At 41.4% G+C, this 18,672-nt stretch overlaps 1 protein-coding gene across 7 annotated transcripts in view; it reads right to left on the reverse strand.

Moving 5' to 3' along the window:
• Positions 1–8,357: 8,357 nt before the first annotated feature.
• The window catches only part of KLF12 (Kruppel like factor 12), a 409,770-nt gene continuing 399,455 nt past the window's right edge, over positions 8,358–18,672 (reverse strand). For all 7 annotated transcript variants that reach the window (XM_040623520.1, XM_040623552.1, XM_040623536.1 and 4 more), the window contains one exon: positions 8,358–9,769. In XM_040623520.1, the coding sequence (XP_040479454.1) occupies positions 9,588–9,769 (182 nt within the window). In that variant the 3' untranslated portion in view covers positions 8,358–9,587. The remainder of the gene's footprint in view (positions 9,770–18,672) is intronic.

Below are 18,672 nucleotides of genomic sequence, written 5' to 3' on the forward strand. Positions count from 1 at the left end.
TTTAATTAGAATGGTTAATAACCATGATTTCCAAAGTGTCTGAGTCAGCCTTAGTAATAATTAGGGAGTTTTGTTCCATACAAAATGCTTTATTTAACCTTCATGCCTTCATTCAGATAATTATACAAATGCATACAGTTAAAGGTTTAAACTCTATTTCGGTTCACAGCTCAATTCATAGGAAAGTTGAATACAGAAAAGCAATGCACCAACAGAATATGTCTGAGACACCATTAAAAACGATAACACTTGTTCATTTAAATCTCTGAGAATAGACTGGAATAATCATCCTCTGAGAGAATCTCATTAGGAGGGTCTCCCTTTACATTATCATAGGGCAAAAAAAAAAAAAAAATCACCATTTTACAGTAAAAGGAAAAAAGCTCTGAGTATATTTACAATACATACACTATACATAAATACAAGAACAACACTTACATAATATTAATAAACTTATAACAGGGGCTGCCTAAACACTACAGAGTATATAAATGCCGAGGAAACTAGTGGGAAATTAGATCTTTAGATAAGCTGGAGAAATAAATTCATTTGCAATTAAAACTCTGAACAGAAAACCAAATGAAGACCTAAGAAATGAACACCTTTGCTTGCCAGCATCATTGGGGGGGTTTTGTCCTTTAATGCATAGGACCTCCCATGGGCATTCTAACTCTCTGGGGTCAGAGACCCAAGAGTCTTCTGTGAAATGACATCTGTTAAGTGAATCAGACGCAGCACACCTATTCAATTTGCTCTTCAGGGGCTTTCGAGCCTAGAATAACTGTTTTGTAAACTAAAGGACGTTTTTGTATTTTTCCACAGATGGATCTTGTGATCCAGTCATCATGTATAATGAGCGAAGTGTCAAGGAAAAGGAAAAAAGATGCCTGCTTGATTTGGCCGAAGATGATATTTTTCTTTATTCCCATAAATTTTTTTTTCAAATACGAGAGATTTATTCAGAAGAACGTGACATTTGAACTGACCCCCACACGCCAAGAGCAGCGTCTAGACTACTACTAATTATAACTAAGTCATTTTAAGTGGCAGGTGGGTATCTTAAAGGTGGTCTGTTCTCATCGTTTCACAACACAGAAAGTTCTGAGTACATTCTTCAATGGACAAACACGAATTTGCTGGTTTCTCTTTTTTTAAAATGAGTATGTTATGATACACATAATTGCATTCTGATGCAGGATGACATAATACATAAGACGATGTTTTCAAGCTGGTTTTGTAAGTAGTTATCTCACATCCACAGAGAGTTGGTTTGCCGTGTGATGCAATGTGTCCCACATAGACATGGATGAAACAATACAGCCACCATTCTGGGGAGGGAAGGGGGATGGTGATTTTTTTTTTTTTAATGGATTTTTAAACACGACAAATTGCGGACAGACAAGTTGATAGGAAAGAGCCTTGAATATAGGCACCAGTGCCCCAGTTCAACGGTACCCATCCAACGTAATGAAGTTTGAGGGACAAAGTGTATACTGCAGTCTGGATGTAATTACAAAATCCTGCAACGGGAAAACTAGAAACACAAGTAGGGCAAAAGCATTTTTCTACAATGTTTTATGCTGTAGCTTTGGAGCATGAAATTAGCAAAGGGAAGATGTTGGTGTGTCCCTAAAATGTCTTACTTTTGGATTACTTGAGCACTTTGACTAGAATTTGACCCAAATCCTACCGTCCTCATTTCTCTCAAACCCTCATTTCTCACCAAAAATGAATCTCTGTGAAAGTCTTGGTAGGGCTGCTTTGGAAAAAGCAAGGTAGTATTCACACAGTTACTGGTTCTTGCTTTGCACAAAGGGCAGACTCTGTTGTCTCAAAACATTTACGGGTTCTAGAGATGAAACCCAGAAGGAAAAAAAAAGTCCTGATGTGACTATTGCCACTATTCATCTCTTTTCAACTCACTTCAAATTGTGGTTTGGTTGTTGAGAAACTGGTGCTTGTGAAACCCAGTTAACGGGGGAAGAGAGCCGCTTCCCGCAGTGGCTTGTGAGCACGGAACACTTGCTCTCAGCACGGAAGGGAATTTGTTTATACAGGTTTTATCTCTTCCCTCGGCCAAGGAACAGGGAGAAAGATCATAATTCAGGAGATTCATTTTCAGAAAAAAGAAACACCATGAGAAATGACATTCTCTTAATGTTTTCTAAGCCCCTTAGTATTTCCGTTGGTCAATATTGTCAGGGACCTTGTTCTACACAGAAAAGGGGTGGGGGTTGACTCCTCTGATGTTGGACAGCTTCTTACAGAAAATTCAATTAAACTAACAACAATACTATAAACAAAGTATTCATAAGACTATTTAAAACATTCCAAGGTGGTACTGTCAGGCGAGAAATCGGAAAAGGCATTGTCCGTTCTCCCTCCTTGCTCAGAATCTGAACGTTTGTGATCGCCACCCCAGAAACAGCCGCCAAGAGTGGGCTCTGTTAATAACGACTCGTTTGAGGGAGGTGAAAACTTCAAATGCAATTTGAGCAGATTCTAGAAGGTCTACCGGTGGAAAGGTTTTTACTATGCTTACAAAGAAATACATAGAATGGAGAAAACCCCCTCTGGCTAAAATGCCACCCAGTAGGGGAGAGTTTTAATGATTCTGGGTTCTCCGGGCCAAACATTTAGGAGGAAAGTGACAAGTTCAGGGATACTGGTTGTTACTGTTTGTTTATAATGATCCTTCATGCATGACTTTCCAGGAAAAGACCGATTTCAAATCTTAGCTACCACTGTCCTACCATGTGCTGTCTTGTGCTTGGAAAATAGGACTGCCCAGCCATAAAACAACTTCAGTTAGAGACAGGACAACTTGGCTGCTGGGAAGACACGTGCAATGTAGTGCAGGTAGAATACAGGCTTCAGAGCCAGACAAGCGTAGCTTTACCTTCCCACTCTGCTGTTCCCTTTTGTGTTAGCAGACAACTCAGCTAACTCTCTGGGCCTGTTTCCCAGCCATAAAATGTAAACCTGCTTATGGGTTAATGTGTCCAAAAGTGGCCTAGTAGAATGCTTGGTATAGAGTAAGGACTTAAGAAAGAATAGCTGTTGTTTTCATGGTTTGCTGAATTTTAGACCTTCCCATTTAGCACTTTCGGACACCTTGCGGAAAACAGCGCAGTCAGAAGACTTGACTGCGGTGAGATGAAAGGACCCAGCTGCTTTCCTTTGACACTTCATTGGTTCTCTTACACCTTATCCTGGCAGATTTCCTTCTCCCTTTCATTCTTTCTGAAACTCAGAGAAGGAAACAGTAGATGGTTTCCTAGGCCTGCGGTCTGGTTCTGGAGAAATATGTAGATTGCTGTCCATCGTGGTCGTCTTCACTGTCTAAAGCCTGAGTGTTTAATCACAGTTACACTTTTTAAAATTGCTCTTACCAAATGTTTGGCTCTGAAGGAGTATAATTTTACTGATAGCCTCAATAGCTCGTTTGGGTGGATTTGTGCTCTGAGATGGTTAAGACTGGACAATTTCCAGGGCTCTTGTCTATTTGTATAATCTCATTGTATATTTCTATTCATGACTCCACTTCTAGCAGTAAAATAATTAGAGGAAAAAGTAGGGAAGTTCTGAATGTAAGTCTGGTCATTTCCAGGACCAACTGCAAACCTCGGTTAAAGCTAGGCTTACTAAGTGTCAGCAGTCTTCAGTAGGCTTTTAGGGGAGAAATGGCTGTGTGGATATTTATTTCAAAATGGTTCTTGTATGGTAACAGAAAATATTAGGGAAAAAAGAAATGAAGAAATGTAAAGATGAATTTGTGCATTTGATCTTAGTGGACAAAACAAAGTAGAACAAACAAATCTTTCTAGTGTTTTGCTCTAAAAAAATTGGGCTTTTGTTAACTGAGCAAAACTTTTTGAGCCACGCACAGTGTTTTGCAAGTTTGGGGCAAATCCGTGAAGTTTTTATCTTAAAATTATAATTGCCATATGCCAGAGTGTATGTTGAAGAGAACCTTAATGTTCAGATTTGCATTCTTACGTTCCGTAAATAAGATTAAATTAAGAAATACTAACATAAACAAGATTAGGCATATTTAAAAATCACAAAAGAATTTTTGTGGCTATGTGAACATATTCAATGTACTATGTGCATATATTTATTCTTTCTCTCACTCTGTGTGTGTGTGTTTCCCAAACGTGGAGGAAAAACCCAGTCTAATGAAGAATTATTGCTGTGTAAAAGTATAGGAATATCTCATTGGTCATAATGTCTATTGACAGGCACTTTCAGCTTTTAATTCATTTCTGAAAATGGGCATTAGCTTATTCCTATTGCCAGTACAGATTCATTTAACATGTGGCCATAACCATAGCACTTTATCTTATCAACATGTAGCTACTCTTAAAACTCCTCATTCCCTCTGGAATTAAACAAGAATAAACACCTTACCGTTGTTTTGTTTTTTTGTTCCGTTAAGAACTAGTTCATCGAGGAGGAAGATAATTGAGAAAAGAGAAGGACTGCTAGATGTTTCTCTTTAGCACAAGTAAAATCCTATGCAGTTATTTCCCCCTTTCCAGGCAAAGACATTTTGAATTTGGAATCAGTTGTTTACAACTTAAAATGACTTCACTGTGTTTTAAACCATCCTGGCTAAATTGAGACGAGTGGCCACTCCATTTTGTCAGAGCACAAGGAATGGGCTCTGCCAAAGCAGAACAGAGTTCCCATGGCAATATTGCTAATTGTAAGATATACAAGGCATATCTGAACAAGTTTCTTTTTTTTTATTGTGATGAAAACTAGAAGCTCTTTTTTCCCCCAACATACTTCATCAAACTATTTACAACCTCTGTAAAATTTGCGAGTTTGAAAATACTTTTCCACTATCACATATGTTTACGAATACAGCAAAATATTTTCACTCTTTTTTTTAAAGATGCAGTATCCTCCTATTTCATTTTCTTATGAAAATCTGAATTCCTATTGCAACTGCACAGTATTCAGCACATGTAAAATACCAATGGACATGGGTTGCTAAACAGACGTTACTCTATAATGAAACTGTGAAAATATAGCATTTTTAAAATTTTTATGTACACTTCTTAACTATAAAATGCAGGCAAAGTCATATATAGCATCATAAGCTGATTCCCTAATAAGGTAAATAACTTACATTTCTAGACAGCATGGATTATTACAAATTCATTCTTTTAAAAAAGTTCTTTGTTGATATTTACTAGCTGCTGCATGGGCAGGCGTGAATGTGCTGGGGGGGGCCTGTACAGGTAAGTGGAAGGCAGTGTGGGGATGAGTAGAAATGTATATGGAAGACATGACTTACCAAACCCCTTTGCTAAACGAAACCAAATCAAATCGAAAGACTTTTTTAATGAGATGCATTCCCTAGGAAAAAACTGGAGGAAGAGATTTGGTCAATGACGTTAGAGAGTACATTTACCTCCTCAATTTACAGGCATTGAGTACAGAGCAAAATCGGAGACTGGACTATGGACTATGAGTATTAAGGCTTCCCGGGCCTAATATGATCCGTGAGAGTTCTCCCACGTTCAGTCCCTCACATGAAGACTAAAACTCAGCGTCTCGTGGGTGCTGGCATTCTTAACACTGCTTAAATTCTGTCAGTCCTCGCTCTACGGTGAAGACACCTTTATAACAACATCATGGCTACATTTCTAAGCAGTCATAACAACATAACAAAGGCGTATTAGTAGATCTGAAGGCCTCACCTCACCGGATTTATTCAATTGCAGCTTTGGTAAGTATAATAAATAAAGTACAGAATAAGGAATACTGCATCTTTATCCATATACATGTTGTCGTTCTGATGAACTGATTTCAAAGTGCAGAATTATATTTACGTTTAAAACACAAATGGCAAAATTTGAAGTTAAAAAAAGTTGTATAAAAAGGAACACAATCTTTGTGTAAGCTATTCCAAATTTCAACCACAAGGAGAATGGCCTTTCTCATCACCTAGAACTGGCATTTGTAAACACTGCAGCATCTTGTAAGTTCTTTCCCCCTCACACTCCTCTTCCTATTTTCCCCTTAACCTTTCAAGCGAATAAAAAGTGCTCTTCTTAAAAATGCAGTTTGTGTTACTGTTATTCCACTGCTCTTGAAAATAAATGTCCTATAGTGTTTTGTCGAAGTGATGCCAGGCAGTAGCATATTCTTTATGGGAAAGCCATGAGGAATTTTAGTCTAAACGTCTTAATAGAACTTAAGACAAGTGTTCAAGCAGGCTTCTCAGAGTCCACACGTAACGGACACGTCGGGGCTGGAGGTGGATGGGGAAGCGTGAGTCTGCTTCCGCACAACTTAAGATCGGAATATGGGGAGGGAATCTTACACAACCTCAGAGTGACTGGTAACTGTTCAAAGAACGCTCACTCGCGTGAACTCCGTCTCTACCGCGCACAGAGATCGTCAGGCCTACCGGCGCTTCTGCAGCCACCGCGGCCGTCCGCGGGGCAGATCTCAGACACGCGCGCGCGCCCGACTGCCAGCTCAGCAGCTCCCGAGTCAAAACCAGAGTGCTTCTAGTTGGGGGACGGACAAGTCCTGCGGATTCTGCGCCTTTTCGCGTGTTCGTCATCCACTACTGTGCTTTTTAAGAGAGGCTAGCATGCACACAGATGAAATGGAGGCGGCTTCTCCGTGCCTGAAGATATTCCTACCTAAAATCCTAATTCCTTCTCTCCGCAACCGCTTTCCTTTCCGTGGGGACACACCAGTAGAAAACTCACCAGGGAGAATTTGCTAGGTTCCAGGACAAGCCTCGGGTAAGTTTCAGTCCTGGGGTGAGATCAGCAACTCACTCACTGTTTGTGCTTAGATTTCTCTTTAGAAGTATCGAGCATGTCACGGGGCGGGGGGCGGCGTAACGCGGACAGGTTTTAGCGGTTGACTTACCATCTTAGTCTGGTTTCCACTTTCAGAGGGTGAGGAGAAAAAGCTCACTTCCCTGAACCTTTCCTGTGTGATCAGAGAGGAGCAGCCCATTTAGTTCTGTGCTAAATTTAAATCAAGCTGTCACTCAGGAAGCTCCCACTGCCTGTCAGTTCTATGAATTCTAAAAACCATTTCTACCTGTAACTCTCTCAAGACATCTCTGTGCAGAGAAGAGATCGGCCCATCTTATGAGGGCAGGCAGAATGGAATCAAGTCTACACTGCCCCTGGGCGATTCACCTACTGACTGCCAACCCGGTTCCAGGACCAGCAGGGAGGGCTGCACGGCCGTGCTGGCCGCTCCCCGTGTTCTTTGCCACTGACCAGGAACCAATGCTGGCGTGCAGCAAGAGACCCTTTTCCACCCCAAATGGTCACAGGCCATGAGAAGTAGGAATTGTATACAGTACAGATACAAAACTTTCCAGTTGGTAAAAAAACCAAAAACCAAAAACCAAAACAAAACAAAAAACCCCACAAAAAAAATAGTGCCTGGTGGGTAGTAGATTGTGTAGCAAAAGAAGTTAATTTATCAATAGAATCAAAGCCCTTGTTTGAGGGAAATTGCCTGATGAGTTTTTCAGACCTGGCAGAAAATGCAGAGCACATAGTTTTGAAGATAGAATTTGACCTGAACATCATTAGCTGTTGCTTGAACATTTAAAACAGTCCCTGCTAATACCATCCAACACAAATTGTCCTTGTTTCAATGTTTATCGCTCCTTGCTTCGTCAGAATAAGATTGTCTGACTTAGAAGATGATCCTAAAAAGGACAGTTCTCCCACCGGAAACTATTTCAGAATGTTCAAAATGAGCTAGGAATATTGTGAGGTTAATTTGTGCAATTCCCCAAATCAAGTGTTTTAATTAAAATATATTGCAAAGGTCTATGCTGGCAACCTTTTATATCTAAGCTATAAAAAATCTTAACAACAACAACAACAACAAAAAACGTCACCAAGCCCCTTAGCCACATAAAGCTGAAAAAAAAAAACAGCTTTTAGTGGGGAAAAAATATGATAGTTTTTCTGAAAGAATGCTAGTTGGTGATGTATTGCTTTGTTTACCGTATACTTCGCTAGTAGCAAGGCTCATAATTTTAGGGGGTTGACGGGACTGTCATCTCCCCTCACCCTCAGCACAGGATGAGTGGGTTCAACATGCCTGTCCATGCCAACGCAGAACCCCTGGGGTCTGATACAGTTTAGAAAAGGAAATCTGTATAGGAGAACCTAATGGAGAGTCACTTAGCCTTGGCTCTCCAAGTGAGGAAACTAGCACCATGTTAGGCTTTCCTCCGGGAGCACTCCCTTTCCACCGACTTGGTTCCAAGGAGAACTGACCCATTAACCCAAGGGTTAATTCCCTGCTATGCCTCCTTGGCCTTTCTGGTCACCAAATAACTGTTTTCAAACAAGAAAAGGGGAGCATAATCTTTAATTGTGGTACTCAACCAAGCAGGACAACAAACAGCAGAAAGATTACCTCAGTGCTGTCAATGTAACCAAGACCTCGAAAATGCTGGGGTGTTTTTTACAATCCCTTTAGTAAGTATGAAAATTGGTAACGTGAGTCCTCAGTGAAGTTATTGTAGGAAAGTCCTTTTATTCATTATTGCTTTTCTCCTCAAGAGGCGCATTATTCCATCTCTGCTTTGTCTGATTTTTCATGTTCACTGACTTTGCCTGGGCAGCCCCACCTCTTACCTTGGTGCCAGTGTGTCTAAGAAAGTTGTTGGTTTTTTTTCCCCCCTGATTCCTTGTAATCAAATACTAGGGGCAGGAAGAGATGATGCCTAGGTGACAGAACACTGCGGTTTGAAGTGGGGCAGTAGTTTTTTTAGACAGGCTCTTCCTATTCAACTACAGAACACCTCTGTGCCGGTCCACGCCAGGGCAGACACCGGGACTACGCTCCACCTGACATGTCGCTGCCCCTCTGCTCGAACAGATGAACAAAACAGAATCAAACAGAACAGAAACAATCAACGACAAACAAATGAAAGATTCAATGTCGGTTTTTCTTCAGGGCATGGCAGAATGACAAGTGGCGGGTGGCGCTATCTAGAATGCCGTCACACTATTGCCAAGGGCCGCCTGAGTGCCCCTTTCTTTTCAGGTCATGGAACTCTCCAACAGGCTGCTTCTTCTCTACTTTCATGCTGCTCGCTGGTAACAGATTGGATGTGTGTTCTATCTTACTGAGACAGTAACTAAAATTTCAGTAAAAAGAGGGGGAGGGGTGGGATGATGGGAGAAGAATCCCAACTGGACAGGTCCTGCTCTAGCCATCAGCTGGCGGCAGATGACCTTTAAGGGATCAATAACAAAATGTCTGACAGCTCAGAAAACGTACAAGCTACAAACATCTTGACACGGCAGAGCACACGGCACGGGAAACAATGCCTGTCTCTTCAGCGTTTGTGTCACGGATCTCCCAGGCCAGCGTGAAGACGTTTCTCGTGGAGTCGTGATGGGGGTTACCTTCAGACCAAAGGGAGAAGAGTTCCTTCTTTTTCCTGCTCTGGTTTCAGACATCGTGGGATGGTGATGCCCTTTGTGTTAACACTGTGGAGGGGATTCAGCCCTGCTGAATGGGGTGCCACTAAGAGACCCAGCTCTTACGCCCAGCTGGACGGGGAGCATTCCTCACACCAGCATGTGCCTCCGGCGGTGCAGTGCCAAGTGATCCGACCGGGAAAAGCTGCGATCACAGTCCGCGCACTTGAATGGCTTCACTCCCGTGTGTTTGCGGTAATGCCTTGTCAGTTCGTCCGAGCGAGCGAACTTCCAGGTGCAGCCTTCCCAGGTACACTTGTAGGGTTTCTCTCCTGGAAGATAAAGGGACACACGCTTTTGGTGCTCCGTCACTTTCCCATAATAACCAAGCCAGCACTATGTGTGGGGAAACTGTTGCTCTCAGCGGGTTTTCCATGTGGTCATCCTTGGTGGGGAAACCTTACCATCCCGCCAGCGGGCTGGGGGTCAGTCGGGTCGGGGGTGCGGGGGAGGGGGATGTTCCATCTCGTCTCTCCTGTTGTGACATCTCATCTGGCAGGTTAGTCAACACTTGCCTCCTCGATGACGGGGACATTACTTTTCGGTCAGAACATCAAAAGGCACAGACTGATCGCTACTGGATGTAATCACAAGCGCTCGAGTAAAAAGGCATTTTAGCTCTCTCCCTAGGCTGATCTGGCTCTAATGCTGCGACTCACAAAGAATTATAAAGGGTCACTAGTTATGTTTAGTTTCAATACTCCTCTCCAGATGTGCATCGCTTAGATGGTTTAAGGCTATTTTAGGACAAAACGTCCATTTATCAGTCATCGGGAATATGCACAAAATCTCATCGAAAGGTAAAGCATTCCACCACTCTCCAAAAATTAGGTATGAAGTACACGTCATTCATAAACATCTACTTTTTGCTTGTCTATTGTTGAAGAATCCTAGATAGCCTAAGAGTGTAAAGTTTAAATACTCTTTTCAGTGATTTAATTAGGGTGAGCCCTGAGGAATCATCAAGTTGGTTTTAGTGTTGAAACTCATGGTGAAAAGCCGTCTGAAGAAGTACGTAATTTGACCGGGTCCTTCAGTCAACTTGTAAGGACAGTAAAATATGCAAAGGCTTTGCTGGGAAAAGATACACTATCCATTGTCCAAATGAACTCCCAGGGGGAGAGAGACAATGGTTGACCCAGGTGCGTTTTTTTTTTTTTCCCCCTGGCTCTCATTCAGAATGGATGCCCTGTCCCCATGCAACCCCACAAAAAGTGATCTCTCCTTCTGTTTCTTCCATCCAATAGTCAACAACAGGCGTCCTGGCCACACAGTCTTTGGTGAAAAGGGCCTAAATGGGGAAGGGAGCTTTTTGCAGGTTCCTATGCATAGAGTTGTAGGGTGAGTACTGTTAACCCCACTTTACAGATGAGAAAACTGAGGCTCAATCTAGTAAAGTAACTTGCCCAATGTTAGAAAAAAAAAAAAAAGATGTATTTGGCTCCAAATCCAGTGCTTTTCACTACGCTGCAGTGGAATGTATAATTGTTTTCCCATGTAAACTTCATCATATCCTCAAAGTTGGTTCTACTTTCTCAGGTACTCCCAAATCATTCACTTCTTCCTTCTATTATATCATCTATCCAATATATCATAAAGATTTTATTCCGATGCCTTTCTCCTCTACCCATTTCTGAATATGTGGAGGTCAAGGACTATGCCTCTACCATTTCAGGATCCTTGGGTCCTAGAATAAGTATCAAACAAAAGCTTGTGTCAATCAGTAAAACTGCCACCACATGCACGCGCGCACACACACACACACACACACACACACACACACGGAACCACTAAGCCCTATAAGTGAGAGTATAAATGATGTCTACAAAGGAGAACTAGCCTGAAGTGGACCCAACAATTTTCATTCAACTCTGAAATAAATGCTATCTATATGGGTCTTTTCAGGATCAAGTGACCCTTTCAGAAGGGAGTGAATAGTACAGACCAGTTAAATCTAGAAATATTGATGCACTAACTGTGGGCCAGAGAAAGCTCCAGGTTACTCTGAAAGGGCTCCTTTCAAGTAGAAGCCTACTGAGTGGATTAACCCAAAACCTCAACCTCTGACTCATTCTAGATGTCCTACAGAGACAAGAATCTTCATTTGCAGGTGTCTACTGACCCAAGTGGAACAGAAATTTAAAAACACAAAAATCAGCAAAACCCCTAACTTAAAAAGATTGAGTGTCTCCTACATAGTACCTCAATGGCAACGGTTAACCTGCTTTTATTTACACGTCCTCCGTATGTTTGTGACATTCACGTCACGAGCATGGGTTCGAACAAGCTGAGCTTGATATAAATCACGACTTCAAAAACACATCCATCTTTGGGGCACTGAGCTCAGCTGGTGGACTCTTTGTCACCAACAGGCACTTCCTAGCCCTCTCTGGTGTCACTCTGGAACCAGCTACCGAGAGCGTAAGGCCTAGGAAGGAAAGAATAGTGGGTTTTCTTAGTTGAAGGATGGAGGTGGGAGTGTCATATGTGTATGACTCCCTTTGCCATTCTGGACAGAGTGAGAGGAAGGGGACCCATAGCTGGGATGAGCCTGGAAAGCAAGTAGAGGCAAGGAGGGGACAAGAGCCTCTAGTCTCATCTCAGGAGGATCGTAGAGGTTCGAATGGCCCACGATGGGGACAGTTTATTGTCTCAGGTGCTCTCTGGATTTCTTTGTACACCCAGAGTAGGCACTTAATATTCCCTAATTTTTTCCTCACAATTTTAATAGTCTTTTTCTTCCATTTTGGCTGTTTAATAATGGCATTTATGTTTTTTCCATTGAGAATCTGTAGCAGAGAGTGGCTCTTCTAGGCAAAATCCAGCCTGTGGCCTGTTTTTTGTGCAACCTTTGAGCTTAGAGTGGTTTTTACACTTGGTATGTGGTTGAAAAAAAATCAAGAGGACTATTCGATGGCATGTGAAAATTACATGAAAATCAAATTTTAGCGTCCATAAATAAGTTTTTGTTGGAACACGAGTCTCCATATTGTTTAAGGCTGTCATCCAGGGATGGCAGAATTGAGCCCCACAACAGAGAGCGTCTGGCCTGCGATGCCTAGAAGTTTACAGAGATATCTGGGCCTTTACGGAAAGTTTACTGACCCCTGCTCTAAGGGGTCACCTGAGCCTTTTGCAGGCTTCCTGGTTACGTTAACTATTGAATTAGGGTACATAATGCATATTGTTCATCTGGGACGGGTGGGTGAGGGAATATTTTGGCTATAGAATAACCACTTATTCTCCACTTAAGAGCCCAACTAAAATTCTACCAGCCCACTCAGTAATAAACACACATGATATTTCATGTCAAATACTTTAAATTGAGAGTTCTGGACTGAGTGACTCTCTGAAAAGACTCACTCAATCCGATCTGAGTTTTAAAAACATCTTCAGGACCTTCCCTGCTCATTAATAGATGAAGAAGGTCTTTCCTATGAGAGTGAGGCCAGGATAGGGTAGGGTCAGGAATGTCTCTATATACTTTTATTAATGAGGCAGTACAGGCAAGGAATGTTATGTTTATGTTTTTATGGATATTAAAAAGAAAGTATACCTTTTTATAAGAAATTTTCAAGGAAAATTCACTTATCGCTCAGACAATTAAGTTTACTATTCTCCGGTAACCAAAAGAACAATGATTCTACACAGTGATGGAGGCTTCTCTCCAAGCCCTTTTAATACAGACGTGTTACAAGGTCACGGGGGACCATGATGAATTACTACTATTCTACTGAGTCTGGGAAGGAAGGCACAGGAAGGGAAGGATCAGAAAGTAGCTTAGCTGTAGGGCATCGTTTCTAACATGGATATTTCAGGCGCTAGGGCACAGGGGAGGCAGTAACTGATGGTAAGGATTTCTGTGAACCGAGAGGTAGAGCAGGAAAACGTAGTGCAAAACAGAGAAGTATTCTGTGAGGTGGAATCCAGGGCAAGAGGCAATCAGGAAAGACAAGGTCGCGTGAAATGGGTGAAGTGGGTCGAAAGGCACAGAAAAACGAAGTCATGATGGGGATATAATGGAACAGCAGGGCGACTATAGTTAGTAACATTGTATTATTTATTTGAAAGTTGCTAAGAGAGTAGATCTTAATGACAAGTTCTCATCACACACAAAAAATCATCTGTATCTGTGCTGACAGATGTTACCTACACTTCCTGTAGGGATCATTTCACAACCTATACAAATATTGAATCATGTTGTACACCTGAAACTGATTTAAGGTTCTATGTCGGTTATATCTCGATTAGAAAAAGAAAGACAAGGAATAGGTCTCAAAAATACCAGAGGCAGACACGAACTGCTCTTCAATAAAACCAGTGGAAATGATAAATAAACTTGTAAGTTATTAAGGGGCTAGGCGACGAATGAAGGCATATAATGAAGAATGCAAACCTTTTCCACTAGGGAGCGGGGAGTGAGAAAGGATGTCAGGAAAGAGAATACTTAGTTGTCTAAGTGATAAGTGAATTTTCCTTGAAAATTTCTTATAAAAAGGTGTACTTTCCTTTTAATATCCATGAAAACTTAAGCGTAATATTCCTTGCCCCATTGCCTCATTAATAAAACTAGAGTTTGGGTATTCTCTCCCCACACTTAAAAAAAGAGGAAAAAAGAAAATGATTATCTTCAAATCTCTCTTCAAAATTAGGGGCTGAGCTATCGGAGGTAGGGGGGAGATGGCCACCCTGACCAGGCACAAAGCTGACTTCTGCCCTTGGCTCAAGAGACCTAGGTTTTGATTATACCTGCCCACTGCCTAGCATTTTATTAAAAAAAAAAATCAATAAATGTGCTTTTTGGACTAGTCAAGTTCTAGAAGTGGAGATAAGACCAATTTTAGTGGCCGCTGCATTGTATTAAACTATACTTTGTATTTTATGCTTGTGCTTTAAAGCAATTTAAAGGCTACAATCTTATAAACAAATCAGGGTAACAGAAACTTCCTGATGTGAGTAAAAACTTACTAAAATGATAAATGCGTTTGTAAGAGATATTGTAGTATGCGTAAATGAGCCCTGAAAGGATATAACGAAGAGACAGAGTCTTTCTTCCACCCTGTCTTCTTTCCTTTAAAATCTTCCTAGAAAATAAAAAAAACTAAATTTAATGTTAAGAAGTCAGTGTGGGAGGTACAGAATGGGAAGTGTGTTCTCCAAGACAATGTTCCTATGGAAAGAGTTGGCTTGGGTGATGGAAGGTCAGGCGTCTCCCAGGGTCTGTGCTTCCACTGCACACAGCTCCTGGCACTGGCATGATGATGGTGACAGAAAACACGATTTCCAATAATTTCTTCAGGAATTGTGAGCTGTCCTTCAACGCATCTGAATTAGATTTCTGCAAATGTGTTACTCAAACCTGTTTTCCCTAGAAATAAGCTGAAAATAAAAACAGCATGCCCACCTTCTTCCTTCCTTTTGTCTAATTCACAGGTACACTTAGAATCCCTTGTGGCAAAATCTCTGAAAGCGTAGTTAATATTTTTCAAAATAACAGGAAGTTTTGACTTCACCATCGGATCATCTTTGATTTTTGTTTCTTCTACTAATCCCATGAAATAATGAAATGATAGAAAATGGTATTGTACATGTCTTCACCAATAAGTCTTAGCAGGTGATGTTTCTTGGCTAACTTGAGACATTAAGTTGCTAGTGTCTAAGAAAAACCGAAGGACACGATCTGGGTATTTAATTGGTACCTTAATTCCACGCCATACCTTGGGGAGCAGCTTACTAACTTGTAGGTCTTCAGTTTTGAAGCGTGCAGTTCTCCATGTCCCATGACAAATCCAAGCCATTTCCACACTTTGTGTTTAAAAAAAAAAAGAATCTGGCCATTTTTGAGCACAATCTGTCCTCCTCTGTTCTTTAAAAAACCTGGACTACACTATGAGAACCTCTGAGAAAGGAAAATGTTAACCAAAACTAATGGCAAGAGCTTCTATTTTTTAAAGTGGAACAGTCCTATAAAGATGAAAGACAGAGAGAGAGCAAAAAAGGAACAAACGAGGAGGTTTGTAAAGTTTTGTTCTAGAACATTCTTTTTAACTCCACTTTCGGGGTTCAGGTTAAGTATAATTTTTTATGCATAATTGCTTCTGTGCTGTGCGTGCATGTGTGTGCGTGCGTGCGTGCGTGCGTGGGTATTTGCGGGCATGATTTAAACAGAAGTCTAAGTGTCCTGAGAAACTGAAAACTCAAGTCAGGGTTTTTTTTTTTTTCTCTTGCAACAGTCAACAAACTGATTTATTATGAGAACCCCTGTCTCTTTCAATCTTGGTTAAAGAAAAGGATTAAGAGTCACTAAATGCATTTCCATGACATTTACCTAGCAGAAGCATAATAAAGTCTAAAGAAAACACCAGTATTGAATGGAGTCCCAAAACCCACGAAACAAAAATAACTTTTTCAGGTACCTCCCATCTTGCCATCTGAAATGCTGAAAGGTGAATGTGTACCGAGACAAAAGACAGGTGCCCTTTCATATTAAAATGACGTGTGAGCAATACGCAGAAGAGGAATGTGCCGTTTGAAAAGTCTGGGTCAAACAAAACAGCCATGTTCTCACATCAGCTTCTCTCTAATATTTTCTCAAGCAACTGAAAAGGAACACCTTTTGCAACAGGAAGCAAAGGCATTTTTTTTTTTTCGGTTCAGAAGTGCATTTCTGAAATGCGTCCCTGTTTAACTTTTATAAAGTTACGGGGCCCCAGACGCTGACAAATGAGCTTCATTACACTCAAGGCTCAACATATTTGCTGTGACAATCTGTTTCACTTGAGGAATGGTATTTGCATATGGGGGGGGGGTGGGGTGGACCAGAATCAAGATTCCTATCTTGTCTTCTGGTTTCTGTTACATTAGTTCATAAAAGTTCACACTATTTCAGATCTGGGAGGAAATTAGGTACTTTTAAAACGAGGAAACAGAAACCTAGAGCTGAGATTACACAGCCCCTGACTTGTCCTCAGGGTAGACCGGGGCTGCCTTCTCTCTTGGTGGTGTTAAGGCGGCATAAAATAGCAGAGGCTTTGAAATCAGGCAGAAAGCCTGGTCAAATGCTGGCTCGGTCACCGACCTGCTATTAGATCTCAGGCTCGAGCATTCAGCTTTCTGAAGCACCGTCTCCCATCTGTAAAATGGACACACTATTCCTATACTTGTGAAACTAAGAAGTCCACACGGCCTGTAACTGAGAAATGATAGGTGCTTAATAAAAGAGTATTTAATTTTATAGTTATGAAATTCAAGATTTTTCTGTTTTTTTTTCTAAGACATAAACATAGATCCTGTTTGCTATTTAAAAAAAAAAACTAAATTAAGGGATTTCTGGTAATTGGATGCCAATCTTGATCTTGATTTTCCTAACATTTTAAGTATAAAACTACTTTATAGGCTAAAGAGAACAATGTAGTATTCAATCATCTGTTGGATCCATTTGATCTTGTCCAGTCAATCAAACACATAATCCATATGTTAGTCTCCGCCCCACTGAATTGTCTGGGCTAGATTAACTGTCTTCTTCATGATGTGTAAATGAGACCAAGTGGATTTGTTCTTTCTTCCCCATGCAATTCCATAATGGCTATCTTTGATAAAAACCATATGTGCCAAAGCATATAGCACTTTCCGTGCTAAGAACTTTACGGTAGAGGTGGGATTTGAACCCTGGGAGTCGGACCAGAGCTCTCAGTTTGAACCTCTCCTCTGTATTGCCTCCCGACACTCTAAGTCACTGCTCTAATAAACCAGGCTATCTGGCCGGAGCTGGTTAAGCAGGCTGAAAATGTGAATTAGTACTTACAGGACAGACAATGTGTTAACACGGGGAAACCAATCCTTTTCATATAGAAATCAAGTATAAATGAACTAAAATATCCTATAATAAAAACATACTTTACTGAAAGCAAAAAGTTCATGGTCTAAGGGTAATATGTTATTTGGCTCTTCTGAGTTTCTATTTCCATGTAGTGACAATATTTATTTTCCTATGTTTCTGGTTGTATTTTCGTTTTCGTTTCTTTTGCAGAGCGTTCTTCCTTTACCTGTCACATAAATGTTTACCAGGATTTTGACTTTGACTTCTTCTCACTGCCTATGTTCTCCTTGGCTCCCATGGCTTCCACCACAACTTGTAAGGAAAAGATTCCTAAGAATGGATACCTCAGTCGCTCTCCTAAGCGTTACAGGGAGATCTACCACAGAAGCGGCGGTCTAACAGCCATCTCAGCATGACCAAAACTGTACTTAGCATCTACCACCTGAATAAGACAAGTTTCTCCTTCTGTTTTGCTAACTGGAAAAAAAGGCAATCCCACCTCCTCGGGTATTAAGTCATGAACTTCACCAGTTAGGGGCATTTCCTGGACTCTTCACTGTTATTCTCTGCTTGCCCCAACCTGATTATCACACCTGCCAGTGCTGCCTCTGTCCAGCTTCCTCTCCAGTTTCTCCCCCCGGTGGTACGCGGCCTTTCCTTAGGTTCTTGCCACCTTCCACCAATACCAACTTCAAATGGTTCTGTTTTCCTGTTTTATGTGCTACCCCCTCCAATACCGTCTGCACCACATTGGAGGTAAACTTTCCCAAAGACAATCTGATCATGTCACTCCCTGACACCCTGGACACACCCATATGAAACTCGCATCACACCCTACTGTGATTGCTGGTTTTCCTGTCTGCCGGCCCCACTCAGCAGTTCTGTACTGAGGACGGCTTTGAACTTTCTTCATCACTATATCCCCAGGGCCTACACAGCTAGGTGCTAATAAATGTTTTTTGGTTAAATGAATGACACTACTTAAATTCAAATACCTCACATTCTTTTAAAAATATAACATACAACAGTCAAGTTAAGAGCAATCTAGGGGCACCTGCCTGGCTCAGACAGTGGAGTGTGCGATTCTTGATCTTGGGGCTGTGGGTTCGAGCCCCACACTGGGTGTCGAGTTTACTTAAAGAAAAGAGGGGCTCCTGGGTGGCTCAGTCAGTTAAGCGTCCAACTCTCGGTTCTGGCTCAGGTCATGATCTCAAGGTTGTGAAATCGAGCCCTGAATTGGGCTCCGTGCTCCATGCAGAGTCTGCTTGAGATTCTCCCTCTCCCTCTGCCCCTCCCCCTGCTTGTGTGCCCTTTCTCTCTCTGACATAAATAGATAAAATCTTTAAAAAAATAGTA

The sequence above is a fragment of the Ursus maritimus genome, unplaced genomic scaffold (genome assembly GCF_017311325.1).
Source record: "Ursus maritimus isolate PB19 unplaced genomic scaffold, ASM1731132v1 scaffold_10, whole genome shotgun sequence".
In the NCBI taxonomy this organism is placed as follows: domain Eukaryota; kingdom Metazoa; phylum Chordata; class Mammalia; order Carnivora; family Ursidae; genus Ursus; species Ursus maritimus.